At 45.9% G+C, this 18,934-nt stretch overlaps 1 protein-coding gene across 1 annotated transcript in view; it reads left to right on the top strand.

Moving 5' to 3' along the window:
- Positions 1 to 7,015: 7,015 nt before the first annotated feature.
- STMN2 (stathmin 2) overlaps positions 7,016 to 18,934 on the top strand; it is a 39,023-nt gene continuing 27,104 nt past the window's right edge. Inside the window, exon 1 of the mRNA XM_059672670.1 lies at positions 7,016 to 7,157. Coding sequence (XP_059528653.1) covers positions 7,139 to 7,157 — 19 coding nt within the window. The 5' untranslated portion in view covers positions 7,016 to 7,138. The remainder of the gene's footprint in view (positions 7,158 to 18,934) is intronic.

The following is an 18,934-nucleotide window of genomic DNA, read 5'->3' as shown; positions in this document are numbered from 1 at the left end:
ACTGAAATGTGTGACCCACAATTTATAGTTGACCATAACCCATTGACAATAAAAGAGATTAAACTTTAGAAGTCCACCCAACCCACAAAAACTTGTTGCCTGCAATAGCCCCAGCTAATAGCACGCTCACTCTTTACAGGCCAACCAAGTCCTGAGTCAGTACAATAGCTCATCCTGTGTAAACACTTTGGGAAAGGCGGGCTTGCTGATTGGGGGTGGGGGGGGTGCATATAATTTTGAATGTTGACCAAACTGATTCAGGGGACTTGTACTCCTGCTGGTTCTAAACCAATGAAAAACGAAGGTGGTATTCTAAATATTTCTTTTTATATTTGTGGTTGTCCTCAGACCTCTTGCCTTTTCTACTGAATGATATGCAAGTGTCTAAAAATCACTGCAGGGCCGCTATGCTAGGTTGACAGCGGCTGATGCTTCTGCTTCAAAGAGCCTGAAGCCATCCTGGATCACTCAGCTGACTTTGACCTAAAGGAGGGCAAAGTCACCATAACATAGAAATGGTGCAGTCTTAGCTTATCTGAGGAGGAGAGGTCAGCAATCGCCATACCCAGAAATAGAACACATCACTTTCAGGCACAGAACTTCTCAGAAATCTCCTAAGTAACTGAAGTTGCCTTTCCTGACAATGGCCAGTCCCAGAAAATGCCCATTTGCTTCAAGGAAATTGTTCCTCCTGATACGTTTTAACAAATTGGCTTGCTCATGGACAAAAAAAATAATAATATTTCACTGTTCCTTGGGCTGCTGTGGAGTTTGCTTTCATAAATTCTTCCTTGACTTGGTTTCACAACTGATCTCCACTGCATGTGAGTAAATACAGCTGTGCTTTTAATTAAACTGAATATATCTGGATTATTCTTTGAGGTGATCACCCTGGATCTAATCAAGAAAGTTGACTTCCATTTATAGGAGACACAGGAACAAGTGATCACATGGAAGCAGTCACATCAGAATGTAAGAAAAGTCACAGGACAATTGACCCAGTGACTGCAGTGGCTCAATGGTGGGAATTTAAAATAAAGAAGGGAGGTCTGCCCCAGGTCAAGAGATTTGAGCACATAAAACCAAACAGACTGTGTGGACCATGTTTGAGTCCCACTGCAAAGACACTGTAAAAATCATAAAAATGTGATTATGGACACGTATTAGATGATACCAGTACACTGTTATTAAAATTAAGTGTAATCATAGAATTGTACTTATGGCTGAAAAGCTTTTAGAGATACTTAAGTATGTAAAAAGAATGTAAATGATATCTGAGATTTCCTCTTAAAGATTTCAGCAAATATGAAAAAAAAAGAAATAAAAGGAATAGAAGAAAATCCTGATAATTTTTTACTTGATTGATACAAGTTCACTATTTGCTCTCTCTTCGTGTCCATCTGAAACAGTTCCTCACAAAGATTTTCTTATATTTTGATGTATATGTTTAATATATGTATATGTATGCACTCATTTTTGGAATCCTCTTTCCAAAGAGACCACTTCCTGCACATTCTAAATAAAGCCAAGTAGTGAATCTGTGGGCAGGTTCTCTCCTGCCGAAGTAGACAGCATTGGCTCCCAATCTGCATCTTGCTCTCTGCTTGCTGAGCTGAATTCCTGAAAAGGTAGGTGGACTTGCTTAGCCTGGGAGTTAGGGAGCAGTTTTTTTAAAAAAGGAAGAGTCCATCAAGATGAGAAAAAGTAGAATGAGATTCTATTGTCTATAGTTGAACTCAAGGCTAATGTTGCTGTCAAATTGAATTTTTTATGAAATAGCTTTTTGGAGATTATTATGCTATGCAAAATAAGCCAGTCAGAGAAAGACAAAGATCACATGATCTCACTCACATGTGGAATCTAATGAACAAAATAAACTGACGAACAAAATAGGCCCAGAGGCATGGATGCATGGATGCATGGACAGACAGACAGATCTCAGAGGAGAAGGGGAGCACAGGAAGAGATTAAACTTACATGCATATATGCATAGGCCATGGTCACAGACAGCAGTGTGGTGAAGGCCTGGGGGGGGGGGTGGTGGCTGAATGGAGGGGGTAAAGGTGGGGGGAGGGAATGGGGGACACCTGTAATATGTTTTTTTAAAAAGTTAATTTTAAAAAGCCCTTACCTACATGTACTAATTTGATAATAAAGCAGGATAGGGGTGGAGGAAGTTCAGAGGGTCAGAAGATCAGTGACTAAACAATTAATAGGAAATATCTGGGGAGACAGTACAATAAGTGCTTTGGCTTTTCTCTTCCCTAATCCCACCTCCTTCCAGCTGTGACTTAAGATAAACAAAGTTCTCTTTGGCACGAATGGTAACTGCAGTTCACAGAGGGGCTTCTGTTTGACATGTAAGATAGACTAGGCACCGCGGGTACAGAGTGGTGAGTCACTCTCCTCCTGGGCTTCTCTCCCAGGCGCTCAGGGAGGTCTCACCAGCGCTGTGAACTGAAGCGCCGAGCGAACCCCCGATGGTGTCCCACTAATGTTCTCCTTGGATTCGGCTGGAAATCAACCTGCAGAGAGAAGGAAAGAGTTAATGTAGTGGCGCCAAGACACTCGGGCAATTACTTGTTCAACATTACCAATTTAACGTAAAGATTTGATTTATTAAGTTTCTATCAAGCCCTTCTTATGATTAGAGCAACTTCATTTCCAGAAAAGTTCAATTATGAAGCCATCAATAAGACCTGCTCATTTCAAATAAGTCAGTTTGCTTCGAGGTAAATGATACTACTGACTAATATGTACAAGTCCCATTTGGACATAAAGAAAACCCCAGGCACAAATAAGGAGACAATGATGAAGCATTCTTCATTTTTAAATAGCTGATCTAAAAGGAAAGTATTAAGATGTCTTCATTCCGCAGAGAAACAACTCTGACGCACAGGGAAGTGCCTACACCCCACAGACCCCATTGTTAGTGAGGGGCACTCATGTCTTCTTGGAATAACTTTCCTTTTAACTAAACCACATTTGATGGCTCCATTAAGGCATATCCGACCCTGTGTGGTGTGTGTGTGTGTGTGTGTGTGTGTGTGTGTGTGTGTGTGTGTGTGTGTGTTAATCTATAGGGGGTTAAATATGGCAAAACCATCAAACTGCCAGTCAATTAACTATTTTTCATGTGTTGCTACTTTCGATGTGTCTCTAGATATCTTTAACTGTAACTGCATTTCCAACCACCTAAAAAATTCAGTGGCTTTTCATTTTTCACAAACTTCCTTTGTCATCAATTGAGATCAGGTCAAAATAATTAATCCAACTCTAACAGTAGTTTTCATATCTTACTAACTTTTAATAATTCCTTTAGGATTCTTCTCCAGGTGCGTGATGATGATTAGCAGAAACCAGAGGACTGCATTAGATGACATCAGCTAATCCTCCAAAGCAGCTGCTCCTCTCCGATTTCGGAAGGAATCCGCACCTTGGGCCTCCAGGCAGAGGGAATGCATAACAGGCTGTGACCCGCAGTGATTAAAACCTGTTCGCACAGATCTGACCCCACAACCTCCTCTCACTGCTGTTAACGCTCAAAAAAATTCACAAGGGTCTTCTGCTGACAGGAGCTCTATCCACCCTTGTGCTTTTGCGAAAGGGGCAGGATATGGAGAAACGACAGTGAACAGCCGCGTGCCCACTCCCCATGAGCTCAGAGCAGAGAGGGTGATGGGAGCATTTCTGTGGCTGCACTGGATTCAATCATCTTGAATTAGTTTCCATTGTGTTTTGTTGTTGTTTCACAAACATTTATCTACCCTTGAATCATGAAGCCAAACACCGAAAAAGATAGAAATATGTACATTACTCAGCCCCTACCCTTACAAAGTTTAAATATATTGACAATCATAAACATTATAGCGACGACTTATTAAATATCTATGGCGCCACAGGCAGTTTCTATTTGATAACCTAGCCCTTCAGTCTACCCAAACACTGCAAGACAGCGATGGTTCTCTTTATTCTACAAGGTACAGATCTAATGCCTGTTCGCTTGTTTGGGATCCACCTGTCCCCATGGAGACTGTTACCTTCAGGGAAAGTGGTCTCTCAGATCCAGACCTCTGGCATCCACTCTACCTCTAATCAGAGGAGTCAGCTTGGGGTGTTGTTTGTTTGTTTTCCCTATTCTTTGCAACCTAAAGGACTCTAACTGATAAACAGGATGATATTCATCCTCCGGGAGTATTATTTTCTTAAAGAGTTGTGGCTTCTGCTTTCCTTCATTTTATATTTTTTAGACATTAAGGAAAAACTTAGCTGATTTCATAATATTAAAGTCTGAAGTTTTATTAAATAAGGATTTGTTTGATGAATGAATTAGCTGAACAAATGTATGAATAATGAATAAATGATTGAATATGAGATAACTTCTCTCTTCCTATTTTGCCCCTACTCTCTCAGGCTGAGACACATGATTGACAATGAGAAGAAAATAAAAGAAAAAATAATAATTGATTATAACTCAGATCTTTGAGTATATGTAATTTTTCTTAGCCTGTTGGTGTTAGCCTGCTTTTTTAAAAATCCTCACCCAAGGATATGATTTTTGAGAGGAAAGGGGGGAGGTAGGGAGGGAGGGAGGGAGAGAGAGGGAGAGAGAGAGGGAGAGAGAGAGATGGATGTGAGAGAGAAACATAGATCCTTTGTCTCCCTAACATGCCCCGGCCAGGGGTTGAACCAGAAACCTGACCAGGAATCAAACCCAAAACCTTTTGGTGCACAGGACAGTGCCCAACCAGCTGAGCTACCCTGACCAGGACAGCCTGCTACCTTTACGTTCTATAGTAAATCATACTAACCTACCCTCTTCCCTGCTTGACATTATTTGAAAATCATACCTATCTGAGTGTAGGTGCCTAGCACCCAGGAAGTCAGAAACAGAAGAGTCCCACATCAGACACTACCCCTGCATATGTTGACCTCCTCTCACAGTCCGACCCATCAGTAAGCAACATCACTAGAGAATGAGAGATTGGACAGTAGACTGTGTGTTTTGTTTTGTTTTACTCATAGGGGTAAAAAGTGCAAAAAATCTTGTTCAACTACCAATGCTAGTTGCTGAAGACATCAGTGCCATGACTTAGGGACCTTTCTCTCCAAGGAGGCTAAAGAAAGTGTAGAGATGACATCTACCCTGCGGGGAAAGGGCGTGGTGGGTAGGAGAAGGACCAGCATTGTAAAGACATTAGTCACACAGATCTGTTGAAGATCCCTCGCCTCCTGACTGGCAACTACTCCACTGAAAGGAAATCAGCTCTCACATTTAAAGTGGGAAATGACTATAGAGAGGGGGGAAATGGTTATTTATTTCCAGACCCTGCCAACTTCCATATTGTGCTCTTGCTGTATCATGGTCGCAGACCTATACAATGACAGGAAAAATAATTTCTAATCTTCCTGCTCAAGGAATGATGTTATTGATCTGCACTTTATCTTTTGTTTTTCCTGTGACTCAGCAGGTCAGAACAGCCTCAGTTCCAAGATGTCCACGGGATTAAATGTGTTACAAGTTAATAGGAGGTGAAGAGCTTTAGTTCAGCACCAAGGAGAGTGCCCTGCTGTTTTCAAATGGTTTTAGGCATTCAAAACTGCATATTATTCATGAGGCTAGAAAGAAATTTTGAAATGGGATTTTATAGACTGGCTACGAACTCATTTCACTCATGAGAAAAATTCTAATAATTTCTGTAAAATAAAAACTTGCCAGGGTTTTGTACATGTTCATGATTTCTATGCTATACTGTTCTCTTTGCCTATTGTCAGGTGTCAAAATCACAGTTTCTGAATGGATCTAGACTAGAGGAGGCTCAGTAATGTCACAAAAGTGTTACTAACAGATTCAAAGCTCCATGACAACAAGTCTTACTGTCGTTCTCACAGCTGTTTCCTTCCTTAGGGCTTGGTAAGTGCTCAGTGAATGTTTATGTGAGTCCAGTGGGAATAAATGAATTAATGAATGATATTAGGTAAGTGACTGGGGGTGAATGGATAAGTGCCCATTTGTAATGAAAAGTCATTTTTTCTGAGTGGTCTCAGAGATCCCTGCATACCATGCTGCTCAACAAGAAACTCGAACACATCTGTCCTTGGCCCATAGCGATGGAGTCTGGGTCTCAGACCCTGCCCTTTCTGTGTCCTCAGCCTTCAGTGGGGAGGGTTCTCCTTAGAGACCTGGACATGTTGCTCAGGTGTCAACCCGTGCAATCCATCCTCTCCAGGCCAGCACGGCAGCCGCCCACCTCTGGCTCCTCCAATGCTCAGGGCGCCCCGCCAACCTGGCTCTGCCCTGACACCAGATGGACAGGACACAGGCCCAGGAGGCGAGCCCTCCTCCCCTTCCACAAGGCCGCCATGGCTACTTGTCCCTATTTCCACACAGCCCCTTCCTTCTGTGCCAAGAGCAGAAAACATCAGGCCTTGCTTTGCTGAGGGACCCGCAAGAGGCCAGAGGGTCTGAGCCCAGCTGTGCCAGAGACAAATGGCAAGACTGCAGTTCTGCTCTGAGTGGCCACCAGAGAGGACATCGGGTCACCCTGAGAGACTAGAATCTACCAAAGACAAGGCCGAAGGCCAAGAGAAGAGACGAACAGTGAAAGCAGCGTTTAGACAGATGTTTGCAGCGGCAGAATGTTGGGAAGACTTCTCCGCCTCGGAGTCCCTTTCCCTGGTTTAGGACTAATTTGTGCAAAGAAACCTGTGTGAATGGGGTCACGCGTCCCGGTTCCCAGGTGGGCCCAGCCCGGTTTCAGCTCCAAGGAGCCCTCTGGGCTCAGGCGCCACTCTACTTGGACTGTACTACCAGGGCCCCGGAACGGGGGGAGCCGCCGGGCCAGGACTGATTTCCATTTCAAACTGCATTCTGCTACTTTGTACTCCAGCACCGCTGGCCAATCAATATTTAATGCTCGGAGGTTCTGACTCTGCGCGAGTCATGTCAGGGGACCTGGGGAGCCAATCTGCGCGAGCCTCGGGGTGATAATTATTCATGGGCTCCTGCCTCTTGCTCTTTCTCTCGCTCGGCCCCACGCTGCAGCTCAGTGCCTTATTCAGTCCTCTCTCGCGCTCGCTGCTGCTGCTGTCGCGGACCCCTCGCCTTCGCGCCGCGCCGCGTCTGCACCCCCCTGCAATGGCTAAGACAGCGATGGGTAAGGCAGCGCGCCGCCTCCCCGAGCCTGACCTGGAGCCCACCCTCGCCGTCTGCCTTGGAGCTTGGCAGGCTTTCGGAGATGTTTTATAGACAAAAAGGCACGGAGGGTAGCACGGAACCGGGGAGGGCTGCGCACGCTGGGGGTTTGGGGAGAGCCGAGAGGAAGGGAGGGTCCTTGGAGACCTAAAGCTAAGAATTTCTTTTTAAAAGTAGACGCAGGTAAGCTGCCTTCCCCTGGGGAGGGAATCATTATGTTGCTGTGGTTAAAAAATTAAGGCTCAGCGGGGGGCGCGTGGGGGGCACCTTTAACATTTGCTTTAAATGAGGTTAAGGGGAATTTTGGAAAGTGCTTTGTAACGTCCTTGTCTCTCATCTAGTAAGAAAGAAAGAAAGAGGGAGGAAGGAAGGAAGGAAGGAAGGAAGGAAGGAAGGAAGGAAGGAAGGAAGGAAGGAAGGAAGGAAGGGAGAGAAAGGGAGAAATTGAGGGAGAGAAAGGGGTGGGAGAAAGAAAAATGCAAAGTCAAAGCGGTCCCGTCTCGGCTGCCTGAAAGATGGGTGGAGACGAAGGGTGTGGGGGAGAGCAAATGGGCAGATTTTATTGTCTCAGGGGCTGGAGAAACCGCTAGTCCTGGGGTGCGGTGCCAGGGGGGGGGGGGCAGCTCCTTTGTTTTGGGGAAGGGAGGGGAAGGAGGAGGTCGGGTGGGCAGCTGCAGGGGGGCGGGGGGAGGGACAGCGGCTCCCGGGCCTGGGGTGGGGTTTCTTTGTGTGAGGAGACAGGGTCCCCGGGGGAGGCACCTGCGGGCTGGGCGCACAATGCGGAGGCCCCACCCAGTGCGGAGCCAGCCCCACCCCCACCCCCACCCCCACCCCCACCCCCGCGGGGCGCGGCCTCAACGGCGAGCGGGGCCGGGGCGCAGGCAGCGGGACCCCGGAGCCCGGCTCGCGGGCAGCGCCACGCCCGCCCTGGGCCCCCGACTCCGAGCCTGGGTTTGGGAGGCGCCCTGACCGTCGCCCCCGCCCCGTCCGCACCCTGGCCTCATTGTTCTGTTTTGCAGAGGGAGGAGGAAAGTGGGGGAACATTTTTCTTCTCAAAACCATGTTGCAAAGGGTGATCAGCATAGACGCAGATGGAGGCTTTTTAAACTCCTTTGCCCGTCTTGAGGAAGAGCTTCTGGACCCTACAGATGTGTGTCTGTAATAACAGATACAAAAGAGGTCAGCGGCTTCGACTGAGCCGCGTGAATATCCGATTCGTAGGTCCGACGGGGCCAAATACTGGCCATTTTCAGAGGCTCAGCCTAGACCCCAGCTGCGTGGGGACGGAGCCCTAGCGCACCCAGGGCCTCCCTCTCCAGCGGTCCTCGTCCCTGGCGCGCTCTCTGGTTCCGGGGCTTGGTGGCCCAGGTGCACAGCGAGGGAGGGGCCCGGGGTCCGAGGCTGGAAGCTGCCCTCCCTGGGACCCGGTGCGGGGAGGCGCGGAGAGAAGCGGCGGGTGTGCGAGGAAGCTCCGCCCTTGCCCCACCCCGGCCGGGAGCTGGGACGAACTTGGGCTGCATCTTGGCTGGAGAGGGAGGAGGATGGGGAAGGGGGCGGCGGTCGGGGCCCTGCAGTCCTAGGGTCCCCTCTCCCCTCCCCACCGCCTGGAGCTCCCGGGGCCCCTCCCTGCGCTCCGCCACCCGCCGGCTGGGCCGGGAGCCGCAGGGCCACACAAAGGCGCGGCCCCACCCGCTGGTGGGAGACCACAGAGGTGACCCTGCCGCGGGTGCGGGGAGGGCTTCTCGCCTCGGCTCGCACCGCCCACGGAGCTGGGGACTCTCCACAGCCCAAGCCCACGGCCACGCTCTGCTCTCCCGGGTTTCCCGGGGTGGGGACCTGGGAGGGACCCCGCTCGGGGCGCGGCTCGGCCCCACCCCTCCCGGCTGGGGCTGCACCGCACGGCCGCCGGGAGGGGGCGCGCGCGGCGAGCAGGCGCCGGGAGCAGAGCCGCCCGCAGAGCCCCCGCCGCGCCCCGCCCCGCCCCGAGCTGGGCGCTCGCCCCCGCGGTGCCGCCCGGAGACCGGTGCCTGCGCAGTGTCCTGAGCTACCCCCTCCGCCCTAACCCCGGCTCCCCTGCCCCCCTGCCGGTCCCGGAGGGTCTGAGATTGGGGGCGGGGACGCCGGCCCTGCCTCGCTCCCGCGCCCAGCGCTTTTGCTGCAGGGGATGCGGCTAACACCCCTGCTCGTCCGTGTTCCTGTTATTTCAAACCATCGTCATTACTATTTCATGATTCCTGGCCTTTCTTGTTCAGAATGACTTGAATGACTGCATTGGGTTAAGGATGAACCCTTGTCGCACTCACTCTCCTTCCGCCTACTCCTCCCTTCCCCACCCCTAACCCCCGCCCCACCCCAAAAAGGAATTCTGACTCCAGTTGCTCATTTTACGTTAGAAAAACATGTTTTCGGGTTTTCTCGAGATGATGTGTGTGCCTGTGGGTCGGATATGTGCGCGGGTGCTTGCTCACGGCAGGCAGGGCTGTGTGCTAGAGGTTGCTGGAACATTCTCCCCAGAGCACTGTGGCTGCGGCTGTGGGAAGACGCACAGATCGCTGAGATAGGATCTCTGGCATGCAGTCCATAAGATGACATCTATACACGCATAAATATAGGTTTTGCACAAAATCTTAACTCCCCCCCCCCCAAATCTGTTCTTCCCGCTGCTGATTCTTGATACAGTCTCAATTCCACACAGAAACGTGGTTGGGGAAACGGTAGCCAGCGTGCCATGAGTAAAAACCCCACCCAAACAGGGCAGCTCTGGTCCTTCTGCCATCAGCGCGCTGCGTCTGCAAATCGCGAAGAGGCGCAACCTCCGCGATATTAAAGTCGTGGGTTTTGAAATCATTCCAGCTGCAAAGCATAATCGATCGATCCGGGGCGCGTGCTCTTTCTGACTCAGGAGCAATTACTGTATTCAGCGTGGTTGCTCCAGTCTAGGCGCACAGAATACTCCCCACGCCTCCTTAATGAGGCGGCACCCTCTACATGGGTAGATAAGTAATGGAAGTGAGAAGACCAGGGTTTGGTCAGGATTCCAGGATGACATTGAATTGAATAGCACTAGCTTATCAATTAATCATATAGAAATATATACAGGGGTGGACAGAAATAGGTTTACAGTTGTGAGTAAGCAAAACAGTTATTCTTTTATTATTTATTAATGTATTATTTTCCATATGAACAACTACTGTAAGCCTACTTTTGGCCATGTATGTATGTATGTATGTATGTATGTATATCAGGTGAATAAGCTGAGCCTGCAGCAAGCATTGTGTGACCTGTTGGCCCAATGCAGATCACTCGTGTGACGGTATAAATGAATACACTGGTGCTGTTTGCCTATGCATGTATGCGTGTTAACGTCCTCTGAAAGAAAGTCCAGTTTATTTTTAAATAGTAAATTAAGACGGGATGGTTTGTAATATTGAGATCTAGAATTTTGTGTAGCCAAAACTCACAATGGTTTTGTGATGCGACTTACAGGTTTGTAGTGAATTACTCTAGTGTAAGGGGGAAGGGTGTGTTTTCATTGCCAGAGAAATTGCTTCCACCCTTAGTCACTAACATTTTTAGCAGGGTTTATCTGTTGCATTAAAAACACTTACTTACTGTGGGTTTTCCCCATTAGTAATGGATAGATTTGGAACAAACATTTTATCATTTGGCCCAATATGCATGCAGCATTTCACTCCGATTCAAGACTTGCTCTCAGCGTGCCAGAAAGCTGAGTCACACAATAAAATACTTTTCCTCCCTATAATTTAGGATCAAATTAGTTTCTGAATTCTGTGACTATTCAGTAGTTGCTATCAACAATAATTTTAAGTTAAATCTGTACAATTAAAAAGTAAATGGAAGATGAATCAATTACATATTAATTGGGGAATATTTCTCATTGATAAATCCAGACCATCTTTAGAAAAAAAATCCTGATTTATCAATCACCATTGTTTCTCACTCGGAAGGTTTGGGGCTGACCGTGGACCCCGCCCACCCCTGTAGCTGGTTCATCAGTTAAGGCTGGTGCAGTGGCCTCCCCAAGGTGGCTGCCGGCTCTGGGCGTGGCCACCCCGAGCCCCTGCAAGCTAACTCTAGCTCACACCAATTTCCTCTTTGGTTTTGGAAAAACACACATTATTCTGTGGTCACAGGATGTGTGACCTTATATGAATAATGCAAGAAATCTGTCAGGCAAGGGGAAAAATACCAAGCTAGCCACTGACCCAGATGTTTCCAGTACCAAGGCCAGTTCCCTTTCCTGGTTCTCTCAAATGGAAACTTTGGAGTCTGCATTAACTTTTCCTTCCACTAGAGGGCAATCGAATTCTCTAAAGCAGCGGTTCTCAACCTTCCTAATGCCGAGACCCGTTAATACAGTTCCTCACGTTGTGGTGACCCCCAACCATAAAATTATTCTCGTTGCTACTTCCTAACTGTAATTTTGCTACTGTTTGAGTCGTAATGTAAATATCTGATATGCAGGATGTATTTTCATTGTTACAAATTGAACATAATCAAAGCATAGTGATTAATCACAAAAACAATATGTAATTATACATGTGTTTTCCAATGGTCTTAGGCGACCCCTGTGAAAGGGTCGTTCGACCCCCAAAGGGGTCGAGACCCACAGGTTGAGAACCGCTGCTCTAAAGAGGTAGATTAACCCACCTTCAAATACTTTTTTTAATGAAATATTTTTAATTGGCTTATTCGGTTGCTTATTTGCTACTTTAGTGCTATGCTTTACCCCAGTGGAATAAAAAGGGTTGTGAGCCTGGTCAATTACAATGTATTCTCTTACAGTCTTACTTTCTAGTCTCACCACATTGTTACTATAATATTATTTTATGTTAATTTGGGAGGAGGTGGATAAATAGTGGAAAATGGTCGATAGTAATAGAAAAATTACTAGGAAAACACACATTAATGTTTAAACAAAGGAATAAATTAAACAAAAACATTGTTTACTTATTCATTTATTTACAATGTGCTTGATGTTTGGGACACACCTGAATATCAGTGGCCAACTTCTGTGGCCACCTTTGCATTGGTAGGGAATTTCTTTCTCTTGTATTTCATGTAATTATAATCCATCTGTAAAGTATTTGATAGTTTCATGTGACTGTGTTCCTCAAGCTTTAATGTGCACATGAATCGCCTGTGATTTTCGTTAAAATGTGAATTCTGTTAGGAGATCTGGTTGAGACCAGACATTCTACATTCCTAACAAGCTCCCCTGGGTGCTGATTCTAACCACCAAACGGGTCAGTTTTAGAAACAAAATGTGTGCCATACACGTCCCTTTCATAATCAGCTCTGGTATGATGCCTTCCCATTTTCAAATCCATGGCCAACTTCACAAAATATTTCACTTCCAAACTCACATGCTTAGGAAGTTCATTCTTCTGGAGTTACATGTTTTGTGCCATCAATCTCTCTTCACGGGATTTTTAATATATATTCCTGTTGCAGGATGCAGGACTCAGCAAAAGACCTTCAGGAGAAATGCCCAAAGGAGTATGTGTGCATGTGTGCGCGCAGGCATGTGTACATGTGTGTGTGTGCACGCTCACGCACGTGTGTCCAAGAAAAAATGAATGTGTCTTGTGGTCCAGTTGAGAAGGACTGATAAATCAATATTCAGCATCGCTAGCTTACCGTTATTTACAAAACAATGAGTTCAACTTGGAAGTTTTTAGTTGTGGATTAATATACAAAAGTCTGAAACTCTATTTGCCATACAACTAATTCATTGCAAACCCTCCTTCTACCGAAGCAATTAAAACAGAGGGTGCGTCCTAGGTGGTTTGGCTCAGGGGACAGAACGTCGGCCTGTGGACCAAAGGGTCCTGGGTTCGATTCCAGTCAAGGGTATCAGGGTCCCCTCTGGCCCAGGCAGGAGGCAACCAATCGATGTGTTTCTCTCACATCAATGTTTCTCTCTGTCTTTCTCTCTCTTCCACTCTCCCTAAAAGTCAATGGAAAAGTATCCTTGGGAGAAGATTAACCACAATAAAAAAAAAAAAAAGCAGAGGGTGAGCTGCACTGACACTGCCGCTCACTGCCCCATACTCACTGCTGACCCACGCTCTGCCAGCATGTCTTCCTGGACCCGCATGCGGACGCCAAGAGCTGAGTGTGGCTGCAGATCAGAACACAGATTACCTGTGGGCTTCCTGCTTCCTTAAGCCAGGAAAGGACCCCCCCTTTTTTCTCTTAATACTTTCTAAGGAAGTCAAGCCAGAGGGGAAATGGGTCTGCAAGGCATCAGCAAAGACATCACATGTCAGCCCTCGCCTGCAGTGGGTGGCTGCCCGCAAACATGACCACATCCTGGAAATGTTATCCTGCAAAACAACGCTACACACGAAGAAAATCAAATGAGAAATGCAGTGCTTCCCAGATAGGGTACTGAAAGCACTCCGGCTAAAACTGGCCACGGAGTGGGGAGGATATGCCGTAAACGGCTTGACTGGCCCTTTAAATCAGCAGTTTTACTGTGACATTGCTTTTCCCAAGAATCACTTTTCTGGCACAAAGATTTCTGTAACAAGCGACTTTTATTGGTGGATTCACCCCTTACATAACTTGCTAGGCACTAAGCACTTTACACATATGACCTATGTTAACCATCCAATAATCCTTGAAAGTAGGTCATAGTACAGGTGGGGAAGCTGAGGCACAGAGCGGTGAGGTGATTTAGCAGCCAAGGTACCATAGTCTGTCAGATCTGGAATCTGGGCCCAGACCATCGGCTCCAGAATCCGCGCCTTTAGCCAACACCAGATGCTCCTGGGCCCGCTTCCTGGCGGGGTGACCCCACGGGAGGGCAAACCTGTGAGGCCACCGTTGAGTTTCACAGGCCTGGGGCGGTCTCACCCTCTCTGGGCAGACTCGCCTTGAAGAGGAAACGCCTTCAAATCGATGACTAGTTTTAGTAGCTCACCTGGGACTTATTAAAAAATTGCCATGGTTTGGGCTTTTGGGGAAAGAGAGTTAAGAGATCTTGGGGGGTTGCAATGTAGGGAGCACGCGGCTCTCTGAACGGTGCCCTGAGAGGCAGCAGGGATTTCTGATGTGGACACGCTATGGTGACCAGCTTCTGGGGAAAAATAAACCCTGGACTTAATCTAATCAGTGTCATCTTGGATAACGCATTTCAAAATGGATCCTTCCATTGACCGTAGATATCCAGTTCTAATATTTTGTCTTATGAAATAAATCTAAAGGAAATATGCATCCCAGGCACCCACATTTAATACGGTCGTTGGAATCGCTCCAAGCCCCTCCTGATACTACTGCCTCTGAAGCCGGCAGGCGTCAGAGGTCGCCAGAAGGCTGTGACACCCGTGCAACATTGTTTAATTACCTTTTAGTGAAGGCAGCACGCCTGTCGTTTGTCAAGGAGACACTGGCAGCTGTGGAACCTGTGTTTGTATAACCCACTTTACTAGCCGTGATTAAAGATAACATTAGGTGTACACGCGTTCTTACAAAACACTTTTATGTGGCTGTAAAGGTTAATGAATGCATCCCCGCAATCCCTGTGCTCATCGTGGAAACAGCTTCGCCGGGAATTGTACTTCATAGAAGAGGCCACATGTACTATCCAACCACAGCAAAAAAAATTAAGATTTTTCTTATTAGTGATTTTGCTGACCTCTAGGTTACAATATTTACTGCTTCGAAAAAGTACAAGATTCCAAAAATTTGCTTTCTAATCAGAGTAGATCATTACGGTTCTTCCATGGCACAGGAAGGTACATTAAGAAAATGTGATTTTTTTTTTTAAGCAAAATGATTGCAAAAGCACCACCGGTAAGAGGGCTTATGTGGCAGGTATTCTTCCGGAGCAGCTAGCTGTGTTCTTGATGTCAGAGTTTGTAGCCATCATTGCAGCAAGGACTTCCTGTAACAACGACCATCGGTAATAAGAATCTGTCAGTCTTCTAGCTGTTTGTCTTTATGGCAGGGTTAAAAGAAACGGATGCCATGTCTTGAAACCTAGTCCCACAAACACTTGTCTAGGAGAGCATTAAAGTTTCAATTTTAGCCTCCTGTTTTTTTCCCCTACAAACTGCAGCCAGACAGTTTACTTTCACTCAATAAATCTACTCATTGTAAACCTACTAGTAAATAGTAATCTCCCCGTTTGGACTTCCTAGTGGACAGAAACCAAACTCCTGAGGCAGAGCTCCGCTTAGAACGTATCAGCTGCTGCAAAGCTGAGACCAGAGAATCTCGGGAAGATGTCACTGTTCTCACCCCAGACGAACGGAGGGGCGCCAGCCATCTCGGGCTGGGGACCCGGCTTCAGAACATAATTGTCTTTATTGCTGCCTAGAGCTTCTTACTCCCAGCACTGGCGTCCACTGCTGTTATTTAAGTCCTAGCTTTATCTGAGAAGTGCCAGTTAGCATCCTTTGCACTAGCATTGTTCACGAACACAAATTACCAGAGTCAATGCTAGTCTTTTGATGCACATTATACATGATCCAAGACTCCTGTCACTTTAAAAATCATCTTTTCACTGGACTTGAGGGCTACATTTTCCTTTTATAGTTTTTTTAAGAACAGACACAGATTGAAAAATGTTCAAAAGGAAAAATTAGGATCTACCTATATTAGACCTTGTAGTTCTTAAAAAAATCTTTGTAATCTTCATATAACGCCTATAAGATGGGCATAGCACACAGGTTGCTCTGTCTTGAAATGAAACAAATGTGAAAGTGATTCGGATCTGCCAGGCACCACATAAATTCAAGGGGTGCGTTTTTCATGATCAGTTAGGTGGAATGACTGGACACTTTATTCATGAAAACCTCATTGCACATGCATTCAGGATGAGTAACGGGGAGCAAGGAGCACAGTCAGAAACAGAGTCGTTTGCTTTTTGAAAAATACTTCCCAAATAATAAAAATTGAGCCCTGGCCTGTGTGCTCAGTGGTCAGGGCTTTGGCCTGCGGACCAAAGGGTCTCGGGGTCAGTTCCCGGTCAAGGGCATGTACCTGGGCTGCAGGCCCCATCCTCAGCCCCAGTTGGGGTGTGTGCGGGAGGCAACCGACCACTGTGTCTGTCATTGATGCTTTTCTTTCCCCTTCCCTTCCACTCTCTCTTAAAATCAATGGAAAAAATATCCTCCGGTGAGGATTAACAAAAATGATAAATAAAAATTGAAATAAAAGTTGAGTGGCTTGTTCAGACAAGAGTGTCTGATATTTTCAAGGGCTTGAGCTTAGGTTCAACTTAAAATTCTTCTTTAAAAAAAAAAGAAAAAAAGAACATTGGCTGAGAAGAAGCAATAACTCATCCAAAGTTCTATTACAGCCCTAGCCGATATGGCTCAGTGGATAGAGCGTCAGCCTGCGGACCAAAGGGTCCCGGGTTCGATTCCAGTCAGGGTCACATACCTCAGTTGCAGGCTCCTCCCAGGCCCAGGCCCTGGTCAGGGCTTGTGCAGGAGGCAACCAATCGATGTGCTTCTCTCACATCGATGTTTCTCTCTGCCTTTCCCTCTCTCTTCCACTCTCCCTAAAAAATCAATGGAAAAAATGTCCTCAGGTGAGAAGTTCTATTACAGTCAGTCCCCACTGACTTTCCCCAAACCAGCCTTCTTTAAGGGAAGGGGCCCGCGGTGGCAGCAGCCAAGTGGAAAGAATTGCTGGGCGAAGCAGGGAATTGCTGGGAAAGGCCTCGGCAAGCAGACACCGAAAATGGAAGAAGGCAGACAAGCCAGAGGCAAAACTCAGTAGAGTTTTCTCCTGGCCCCACGCTTGCCTCTTGCCCACATCACCTTGACATTCTCTGCTCCGAGTCACCCCCAAGCAACTGCACAAGCAAAGCAACCAGGACCAGACAGACGGTCAAGTGCACGGGAGGCTTGGTCTACAGCTCACCCAGGAGTTACAAACAAGGAAAAGCTCTCTGATAAGGAGATACTTTCAACAATAAAGATTGTGTGTGGGGTGTTTTTTTTTTTTTTTAAAAAGTCAGTACTAATAAATTCCACCAAAAAATGGTCAGGTCAGGGAATGTTACTATTCCATGTAAGAGAGAGTTACCCTGCTTCCCTATTCACTACCTGGTCATCCTTGAGCAAATTATCATTTCTGGACCACAAGTGTCTCAGTTATGAAAGGGGAAAATAATAGCACCTAAATCACTCTGTTGTTAAGAGGATTAAGTAGCAGCTAAAGGATAAGCACTTTGTAATAAAAATATTAAGCCCCTTTCTAGACCCCTTATATGAATGATGGAAACACTAAGTAAAAATATTAATTTAAAGTAAAAATCTAGCCCGGCCAGTGAGGCTCCGTTGGTTTGGCATCATCCTGTGCACTGAAATGTTGGGGGTTCAGTTCCCAGTCAGGGCCCATGCCTGGGCTGTGGGTTCGATCCCCAGTTGGGATGTGTACTGGAGGCAACTAGTAGATGTTTTGTTCTCACATTCATGTTTCTCTCACTCCCTCCCTCTCCATTCTTCTCTCTCTAAAATCAAGAAAACCATCTTTTCAAAATGTTTTCATAAATAAATAAAGTAAAATTTTAAATTATTTGAGATATCTTTGACATATAACATTATATTAGTTTCATGCATATAACATGGTTGATATTTTTATATTTTTTAATAAATCCCAATACTTTGTAATTTCCACATGTAATAACAAATCTACTAGAAATTACTTAGAATTTAGGAACTGATCACTACTCAATAATTCCTTGTGATAGAGGGAGAACTGATATTATATTTATTTTTTAATATATTTTTTATTGATTTCAGAAAAGAAGGGAGAGGGAGAGAGAGATAGAAGCATCAATGATGAGAGAGAATCATTGATTGGCTGTGTCCTGCACGCCCCACACTGGGGAATGAACCTAGAACTCGGGCATGTGCCCTGACTGGGAATCGAAACATGACCTCCTGGTTCATAAGTCAATGCTCAACCACTAAGCCATACTGGCCGGGCTAATATTATATTTATGATGCAGCTGCCAATATAGTGTCTCTCCAAGACAAATCCACTCTGGGTAATGCCAAAATTAAAAGCACATTTCTCCGGCATTTATTTCTCATGTTTTTCTGTCATATTTTGTATATCATCCCACTTTAAGTGTGTAAATATATATATATATATATATATATATATATATATATATATATATTTAATGTGTATATATGTATATGTATATACATCTATAATAATAAAAGTATAATATGCTAATTAGACCCTACAGCCAAACAACCTTCTGGACGAAGCTAGGGCTGCAAGGATCGAACCCCTTGCACAAATTTTGTGCATCAGGCCTCTAATACATATATATATATATATATATATATATATATATATATATATATATGTCACATAAAATGTCACATTTAGTAGAAATAAAAACTAATTCCAGAGTTATTAAAATGTAGACGTCTCCTGAAGAGCAATAGCAGGAAAGGGAGAATTATAGCACACACACACACACAGTCTCTGATTCTTAAAATCTTATTAAACCATCCATTTCATTCAGATCCCACACCCCTTGGCTGTTATCATCTCTTCTTCCTGCCTCTCCAGTGTCCTCCCGCCTGGCCCTGTCCTGCCTCCTCCTTCCCTTCCCAACACCCTCCCTTCAGCTACATCATTTCTCTCCCAGGCATTTTCTTACCTAGATTTGTTTAGCCTTCCTCCCCTCAACCCATTAGTAGAGGCCCATAAGGAAGATCCTAGAACCAAATTCAAATA

The sequence above is a fragment of the Myotis daubentonii genome, chromosome 17, assembly GCF_963259705.1.
Source record: "Myotis daubentonii chromosome 17, mMyoDau2.1, whole genome shotgun sequence".
NCBI classification, from domain to species: Eukaryota; Metazoa; Chordata; class Mammalia; order Chiroptera; family Vespertilionidae; genus Myotis; species Myotis daubentonii.
Note: the sequence above shows the minus strand (reverse complement) of the source record. Positions and strands in the feature narration are given on the sequence as shown.